General features: G+C 43.5%; 1 protein-coding gene across 1 annotated transcript; it reads right to left on the reverse strand.

Annotated features, from left to right (window-relative positions):
* Nucleotides 1-240: 240 nt before the first annotated feature.
* Nucleotides 241-7,921, reverse strand: LOC143926790 (vomeronasal type-2 receptor 26-like). Its single transcript, XM_077450836.1, has 3 exons — nt 7,886-7,921; nt 7,256-7,379; nt 241-1,280 (listed from the first exon to the last, which is right to left on the reverse strand). Exons 1-3 carry the CDS (start codon nt 7,919-7,921, stop codon nt 388-390), a joined length of 1,053 nt encoding a protein of 350 aa, XP_077306962.1. The 3' UTR covers nt 241-387.
* Nucleotides 7,922-9,851: the final 1,930 nt, after the last annotated feature.

Below are 9,851 nucleotides of genomic sequence, written 5' to 3' on the forward strand. Positions count from 1 at the left end.
GTGACCCCAACACTAAAATAATGATATTACAATCAGCCTATAAAAGAACATGTTCAATATTTATCTTCTGGGAAGGTCTGACACTTTAGGATGTTTTGGATAGTTTGCCCCCCTCTGGTCACTGTGGTTTCTCCTCACTAAGTGACTACATTGTTCTGTAGTGATGGAACGGCTGGTGGGAAGAACCACTACACCCAGCAAGGGAACAAGTTTTCCAACAAACCCAAAGTGTCTGAGCAAAAATTAAACTCACCATCCTCTGGAGAGGTAAGTATTAAATATTTATATATAGCAGTGTTCATTCTCAATACACTACCAAAATACTAAGATTAACAAAAATAAAGATAATGCTATAACTACTGATAACCCGGCGTTGTTCCATACATATTAGTGGATAAATGTTTTTGTATTCAGGTCAGGTCTGAACAGAATTATGTAACATTTTGGGAAAAATATACAACCAAGAAGTCCAGAACTTGAGGCTATTAGAGCAAAAACCTCCACAGCCACCATGTATTTCCCTCTGGTGCTCAGATAGGCCGGGATCATGGCGATCCAGACACTGCAGAACACCAGCATGCTGAAGGTGATGAACTTGGCTTCATTAAAACTGTCCGGTAATGTTCTGGCTAAAAAAGCGATAATGAAACTCACAGCGGCCAGAAGCCCCATATATCCCAGGACAGAGTAGAAGCCGATAACTGAACCCTCATTACACTGAATGATGACCTTCCCCTGATAAGAGTGAGTGTCCCGATCCTGGAAGGGAGGAGAAATAGACAACCAAGTGACACAGATTAAGACTTGAACCAGTGATAAGACACCAATGATAAAAGTAGGTAGTTTGGCTCCCATCCATTTCCTCCAGGGACTCCCAGGTTTGGTGGCTTTAAAAGCAATACACACCATGATACTTTTGGCAAGTAGAGAAGAGACGGCAACTGAGAAGATGACACCAAAAGAGGAGACACGGAGCATGCAGGTCACATCTACTGGATGGCCGAGGAACAAGAAGACACAGAGGAAGCTCAGCATGATGGAGACCAGGAGAAGATAGCTCAGGTTCCGGTTATTGGCTTTAACAATGGGGGTGTCCTGGTAATGTATAAATATCCCCAATATTAAACCAGTCAGAAGATAACAGAGGATGGAGACAGTTGAAAATACTACAACAATGGTGTCATCAGTGTAGGAGAGGAATTCCACAAGTTTTGGAACACACCGATCCTTCTTCTCATTTGGCCATTCTTCATCAGGACATTTCATGCAGTTTTCACTGTCTGCAGGAAGAACAATACAAATACAATGAGCAGAGATAGCAATGGGATTTCCATCACAACATTGTGGGAGAGATAAACAAAATATCCATCCATCTATCTATCTCACAACTGGATTCCTATAGCTAGAGAATGCCTATTGGCAAGTGGAAGAAAAGTTGTTGTTGCCATAAGGACATGGTAAAGATTATAAAAAGGAATGCATGCAATGGGGTGTATTTACTAAATCTGGTGCACTCAGAATCTGGTACAGCTGTACATGGTAGCCAATCAGCTTCTAACTTCAGTTTTGACAATAAAACCTGGAAGCTGCTTGATCTCTATGCAGAGCTGCACCCGATTTTGCACTCTCCAGCTTTAGTAAATAAACCCCAATGTGTTATGGGCAGAAAAAGAAATGATGATAATGAGGAGTTTCAATTCCAATTGTCTGAAAACCCTGAAAAACCCTGAAAATTAACTTCTCTTATTTGCGTCCACAGAGTGATTAGTCTCTATGTTGTGGAGAACAGGATAGGGGGATGGTTTGAGTCGTTTTTTTTAAACAGAAATTATTGTTATTGAAGTACCAACAGAATCAACAGAAAAGAGAAAACCATAGGTACATAGTACAAGCGTTCAAGGCAACAGACATAAGTTGTATACTGACATAGGGATGAAAATCCCAAACATATTTGCTAGAGTTGAGTGACATCTATGAGGAAAAAGGGGGGGAGGAAGGGCAGAAGAAGGGGAGAGTTGGGAGAAAGGGTTAAGGATGGGAGGAAAGAGAGGAAGGGATTAGGAAAGGGGGAGGTAGTAAGGAAGGAACGGGGGGGGGGGGGGGTAAGGGGAGGGAACCAACACAACAATTATCAAATACCCAACTTAGGGAATACGTGTTTAACATTAGCAGCTTGAACAGGCTATTAGTCCAGGCAGACCATATTTGATCAAACTTCCTAGGGTGCTTTCGGTTATGGAAGGTAAGCTTATAGTGATTCACAGTAGAGCACCAGGAAGTGGCCGTGGGAGGCAGAGAGGACTTCCGGCATATATAAAATGAAGTAGAGCAAACAAAATGTTTCAGATGAGAGTCGTCAAAAACATTTAACAAGAAAACTTTGGGGTCCAATCCGAGGGTCAAACCACACACCGAGTTAACATCAGACACTACCTGCATCCAAAACAACTGTAAGGATGCACGAGACCATACCATAGGAAAAAATGAGGCCTCCAAGGCCTGAAACTGTGGACAAGCTGAAAAAACAGATGAATAAATGGTTGCTAGGTGCTGGGGGGTATAATAAAGCCTATGCAGGAACTTGAATTGGATAAATCTATCCCTGGTTAAGAACATAGTGGTGATATACTGTAAGATCCCAAGCAATCTTCCAATTCGTCCTCCTTCAAAGTAGGGATATCAGCATGCCATCTGAAATATAATCTACTCTTTTTGGCTGCATAAGCCAAAGTCAAACGTAGTTAGAGAGCGAAAATAGATTTATCCATCACACTGGAGGTCAACATCCTCTCTATAGAATCAGACTCTAGAGTCATGCATAAGCTGCAGGTACCTAAAAAAAACATCCAGTTAGGTAAGTGGTAAGCTGTCTTATGTTCAAGGAATATCCTCAGATATGTGTTTTGTGTGTATATATATATATATATATATATATATATATATATATATATATGTCCATGTATTTAATATATTTATATATGATGTTGTATGTAGGCATTCTAAGACAAGTCCATTCTAGGCAGGCCACGTTTGTATCTGTTACTATAATTGTGCATATTAAAGGGGACTTGTTGATGTTAATATGCAAGAATATAGATTAAGGATATAGGCATTCCATACAAGTTCATTCTACACCTCAAAAGGGTGTAAATGTGGTATCTGTTAATCTAATTTTGCATATTGAAGGAAATGTGTTGATGTTAATATGCAAGAATGCAAATTAGGGCAGTTTATGACTACAGCTGTTCACGGCTAGGGGTCATCTTCTGTCACTCTGAAAGACACAAGGATATCAGAGCATTTAATGGAAAGGGCCAATCAAATTACTCAGCCATTCAGTGTATTCAGTGTATTGGGGATATAACATGGCATTCGGTCTTGTCTCGGTGTGTGATTATGAAGGTACAGGTCTAGGAGACATGGGGGCTGGTATTCGTTGTCATATATAATCTGTTGGATTTTGTCATCTGCTTCAAGACTTTGTTCTGTGTTGGAAGTCAATAAAGTGCATCTCTCTGGAAGAATTGGGTTGCTGCGCAAAATTACTTAATAACTACTAATTAATTATATACCCACCATGATATTATAACACTACATTGGTGCCCTTCAAGTGACCAGAAGAGCATTTTCAGGACTTAGTAACAGAAGTTGGTGGTGACTAGGGATGAGCTGGGTGTTCGAGCCGAATGCATGTTCGACTCAAGCACCGGGTGTTTGCCCATTTGGCAAAACCAGAACTTTATGGGTCGTTCACTCCATATTCGTGTGGCGCTCACGGCCCACAATGCACTGCGGCATTGCAGTGCATTGCTGGCTGAAGATTGGCGAAGCATGCACTATGACCCGCATTCTTTGCCAATCACAGCGCCGGCAACAAGGAGAGCCATAATTGGCAACAGGCAGGATTCCTGTGGGCAATTATAGCTCAGGGGGTTTAGTACACGCACCACACTATATAAGGCCGCCTTCCCGGCGGCCTTGCGTAGTGTGTTGCGGTGGCTCATAGAGACAGATAGGCAGAGACAGTGTCTTAATTTCTTTTGAACCTAGTGCAATTACAGCAGGTGTATTATGCCCCCTGCACAGTGTACACCTGAAGCTACCCCAATTGCTTGTGTTGTTCTAGTCCTATACCACAGGCAGCTGCAGCAGTTACAGTCTGTGTATTGTTCCACCTGCACAGTGTACACCTGAAGCTACCCCCAATTGCTGGTGTTGTTCTAGTCCTATACCATAGGCAGCTGCAGCAGTTACAGTCTGTGTATTGTGCCACCTGCACAGTGTACACCTGAAACTACCCCCAATTGCTGGTGTTGTTCTAGTCCTATACCATAGGCAGCTGCAGAAGTTACAGTCTGTGTATTGTGCCACCTGCACAGTGTACACCTGAAGCTACCCCAATTGCTGCTGTTGTTTTAGTCCTATACCACAGGCAGCTGCAGCAGTTACAGTCAGTGTATTGTGCCATATGCTCAGTGTGCACCTAAAGCTAGCCCAATTGCTGGTGTTCTCATCTCCCTGCAGGCCATTGGTATGTCTGGAAGGCCAACAAGGAGAGGCAGACATTCACAAGCCAATAAAAGAGAGCAAGGGGGCTCTGTGTCTAGAGGCAACAGTGCTGGTTATGGACGCTGTACATAGTCATCAGCACGTGGCCATGGGACATGCTTGTTCTTATTTTCGGCAGCTGGATGTGTTGAGCCGCAATATGCTGAAGACTTGGTAGAGTGGATGACCAAGCTCTCCTCATCCTCCTCATCCTCTCTCACCCAGGCTCAGGGTACTGGCAAAGCAGCTGCCAACGCGGCCTCGTCCCTCGTCTCAATGGCATCAGTCACTCCTTCCCTAGACCCACCATGTCCTCCTGAGGAGTCCCCCGAACTGATTGAGCACAGTGTTGGGTACATGCTCCAGGAGGATGCCCAGCATTTTGAAGGCTCTGATGATGATACCCAGCTAGAGGAAGGCAGTAGAGTGAGCCCAGAGAGAGAGGATGCCCAAGAAGGACAGCAATATGGCAGTCATGTTCCACCAGCTGCAGCATACTGCCAGGTTTGCTCCAGTGATGAGGAGGGAGGGGATGATGAGGTCACTGACTCCCCGTGGGTGCCTAACAGGAGAGAGGAGGAAGAGGAGGAGGAGGCACATCTCCAACGAGGCAGGGTGGCCTCCAGGGTCCAGCTTAAGGGCAGCACACCAACTGAATCACACCGCAGAGCTCCGCCTGTGCGGGGCGCTGCCTCTGCATGTTATTCCAAAAGTTCATTGGTGTGGGCTTTTTTGAGACAAGTGCATCAGATCGCACCGCTGCTATTTGCAACATATGTCTCAAGCGTATCTCGCGTGGCCAAAACATTATCCGCTTGGGCACCACATGCTTGATCAGACATATGTTGACCTGCCATGCAGTTTGTTGGCAAGCGTACCTTACAAGCACAAGTACAAGTACTTGTACTAATGCCCTGTACACACGGTCGGACTTTCCGTTGGAAAATGTGCGATCAGATCGTTTTGTCAGAAAATCTGATTGTGCGTTGGCTCCATCTGACTTTTTCCATTGGAATCTCAGACACACAAAGTTTGAGAGCAGGATCTAAACTTTTCCGACAGAAAAATCCCATAGTTTAAATTCCTATCGTGTGTAGACAATTCCAACGGACAAAGTACCACGCATGCTCAGAATAAATTAAGAGACCACAGCTATTGGCTACTGGCCTGTTTATAGTTCCGTCGTACGTGTTCTACGTCACCGCACTCAGAACAATCAGAGTTTCCAACAACCGTGTGTATGCAAAACAAGTTTGACACAAAATCCGTTGGAAAAATTCAGATGGATTTTGTTTTCGGAATGTCCGACAGTGTGTGTACAGGGCATAAGACTGGTATGCCATTAAAGTTCATGTGCGTGTAAAGGCAGGCATCCCAATACTTTTGTTAATATAGTGCATATCACTGGGAGGTTTCAACATCATGAACTGTCACTATCAAACATTTGGATATTATGGACTACTTTGTTATTTACATTTTTAGAAATATATACATTTTGGTAAAGTTTGCACTTTATGACACATTTCGCAGTTTATACGTTTGAGTGACGCACTTTTTATTTATTTATTGTGGAGATGCGACCCCTGTGTCAAAGGTACATATGAGCAGTGTGTGCCTGATTTTGGTAGGCTTGATAACTGCACACCTGTGTGCTGGCTTCATAATCATCCCAGGAATAGAAGTTAGGGCTCATCCTTAGAGACAGCTCCGCCCGGCAGACAGGAGGTCTGGCCTAGGAGTCAGGAGGGAGCCAGGAGGGAGCCAGGAGGGAGCCAGGAGGGAGCCAGGAGGGAGTCAGGAAGGAGCAAGGAGGGAGCCAGGAGAGAGTCAGGAGGGAGTCAAGAGGGAGTCAAGAGGGAGTCAGTGCAGCACGAAGCTGCAAGCACAGAAGTGCTGAACGTTAGGTCTGGGGAAGACAGACCAAGACCTAAGGTGTAAGGCCTGAGCAGGAGTGCTGTGTTTTTAGCCACTAAGGCTGAATGCTGATTGTTCTGATGTTTATTTTTGAACTTTGTTTCTTTTGCATAAAACGGGCTGCCATGCCCTTGAAAATGCAGTCGGGACTGGCATGATTTCTTCAACTCGGACGCACCACTAGAGCTTAATCACCCCGGATCGTCACATTATTTATTGCATTTTATAGCAAAGGTTTGCGCATATTTTTTTGGAAAATTCTTTTTTATTCAGTTTTTAAGCATACAAATAACATGCCACATTTGCGGCCAACAACCACCGGCTATAACTCAATTGCCAGTGGACATTTACATACAAATGGGCATATTTACCTCTAGGACTAGCAGCTGCTTTTTGCATTAAGCACCGGCTCTTATTTTATTTTTGGAGCTCAATGATACCTTTTTTAATCATAAAAAAGGTAAACTTACTTGTTACTGTGCATTGTGACAGATCAGGAATTGAATAATGCAGATTTGTACTGGCAGAGCTGACACCATTATTTTTTTTTTCAGTCCACAAACTCCTGTGTGTTGTCAACCCACAATGTGATTTAGGGGCTGAGTGCATTTCTGGCAGGATCAACAGGTATATTTCTGTATTTGCAGGAGACTTTAAAAGGATACAGAATGAGGAAATGATGCACACATTGTAGAGATGTACTTCCTATGTTTTCTTCCCGGACATACACTTTACCTACAGCCGTATCTTCTGCCCAGTCCAACAATAACTTAGTAACAAATAAAAACTTCACCTGAAATGTTGGAGATCTCTCCTTCTGGACACAAGACACACTCATAGCAACATTTATGAATTGAAGATCCAAACTTTTTTCTGTTGCCGGGAATACAGGAATCCGAGCATCGAGATACCGGAACCTGAAATCAGATATTATTATTATTTTGTAAAGGTGCATCATATCTCATGAGACTATACAATTTAATTGTTACAAATAGAAATGAGGTTTGGGTTTGCCTCTACCCAGGGCCAGATTAAGAGCATCATGGGCCTGATGCTGAGGATTTTGGTGGCCTTTTTTTCTGGTGGGCCATGGATTATGAAGCTCCTTGCCCTGTATGCTACATTAACATTTTCTCTACAGCACTGACTTCCTTAACTACCACTTGTGCCTAGGCTCTCCTTCCCTCACCACCCACTGTGCCTGGAACCTCTTTCCTCACTATCTACTGTGTCTGCAGCCCCCTTCCCTTACCACCCACCACACCTGGGCCCCTTTCTCTTACCACCTACTGTGCATGTAGCCACCCTTGTCTTATCACCCACTGCACCTGCAGCTCTCTTCATTCACCACCAACCATGTCTGGGCTCCCCACCTTTCCTCACCACCTACTGTGCCTGCAGCTCCCCTTTACTTATCACCCACCAAGCCTGCATCCTCCCTTCCTTCATCATCCACCATGTCTGCACCTTTCTTCCTTTACCACCCTACCAAGCCTGCATCCCCCTTCCCTCATAATCTACCATGTCTACACCTTGCTTCCTTTACCACCTAACCAACATTGCAGCACCCCTCAACACTGCACGGCACATTCCATCCCTCCTTTTTTTATCACTACAGCAGTTTTTCATGCATTTGTGTTAAAGTCTATGGGGCCATAAGTGCACCAAAAGAAGTGCTTGCACCTTTTTCCAATTCACATGGAAGCATGCTGCATAATGCCGCGTACAGACGATCGGACATTCCGACAACAAATGTTCAATGGGAGCTTGTTGTCGGACATTCCAACAACAAAAATTTGTGTGACCGTGTGTATGCAAGACAAGTTTGAGTCAACATCCGCCAGAAATAAATCCAGAATTTTGTTGTCGGAATGTCCGATCATGTGTACTGTAACAGTTAATGGGCTTCATAGTCCTATTGTTGGATTCCTTGTATCATGCATTGATGCACCACAGCTGAAGCACAACAAACTGCTCAGGTGTGAATGGGGACTAAAACGCAGTTTCAATGACCCCATACACATAGGCGGGTCAGGAGTTTTACCTTCTCTGGCTGCATGATTGTTGTGGCTCTGTCTTATATTGAGTCCAAAGATACTGTATATTGTATGTAATCACTGCATTTCTCCTTTTTCCTGTCCTTTGCTTTAGTATCCCCTTCTAGTTGGCGGAGTGAGGCTGACCATTGGTGCAACATTCAATCTGACTGCTCTCCTTCCTACTGGCTGATGATTGGCTCTTACGAGCAGGGCTTTTTTTCTCAGAGAATAGGTACAGGAGCTCAATCACACACCCCGCTTACCCTCCCACCATCCTCCACCCCCATGGGGGAGCTCATAACGCATCAGAAGGGTGCAGGGTTCAGGAGTGTGCTACATACAGACCAAAGGGTTCAGGAGGGCACTATGTAGAGGACGCAGCATTTAGGAGTGTGCTACATAAAGGGTTTAAGAGCTCACTACAAAGAGTGCAGGTTTCAGTGTGCAGACTGAAAATATATATAATATATATATATATATATATATATATATATATATATATATATATATATATATATGTATAATTTGTGCTCAGATGTTTGCATACCCTGGCAGAAATTGTGACATTTATATTGAAAATATGACCAATCATGCCAAGAAACTGTGTTTTATTCAAGGATAGCGATCACATGAAGCCATTTATTATCAAAACGTTTTTTTTTTGGCTCCTTTTAAAATCATACTAACAGAAATCACCCAAATGGCCCTGATAAAAAGTTTACACACCCTGAAATGTTTGGCCTTGGTACAGACACAGAAGGTGGCACACACAGGTTAATATGGCTATTAAAAGGTTAATTTCCCATATCCGTGGCTTTTTAAATCACAATTAGTGCCTGTGTATAAATAGTCAATGAGTTTTTTTAGCTCTCACGTGGATGCACTAAGCAGGCTAGACACTGAGCCATCAGGAGGTAGAAAAGAACAGTCAAAAGACCTGCGTAACAAGGTAATGAAACTTTACAAAGATGGAAAAGGAAATAAAAAGATATCCAAAGCCATGAATATGCCAGTCAGTACTGCTCAATCATTTAATAAGAAGTGGAAAATTTGGGGATCTCTTGATACCAAGCCGAGGTCAGGTAGATCCAGAGATTTCAGCCACAACTGCCACAGGAAAATACAGGCTGCTCTGGAAAAAAGATGGTGTGGTTGTTTTTAAGGAGCACAATACGATGATACTTGAACAAAAAAAAGCTGCATGGTCAAGTTGCCAGAATGAAGCCTTTTCTGTACAAGTTCCACAAAAAAGCCTGGTTACAATATGCCCAACAACACAATGACATGCCTCATTGGGCTTTTTTGTGGCATTGGTGCAGTTTAGGCTTCCTTCTGCCATGTCAACCATGC

Source organism: Lithobates pipiens, unplaced genomic scaffold (genome assembly GCF_037356315.1).
Source record: "Lithobates pipiens isolate NorthernLeopardFrog02 unplaced genomic scaffold, aLitPip1_a1.2 Scaffold_23, whole genome shotgun sequence".
NCBI lineage: Eukaryota > Metazoa > Chordata > Amphibia > Anura > Ranidae > Lithobates > Lithobates pipiens.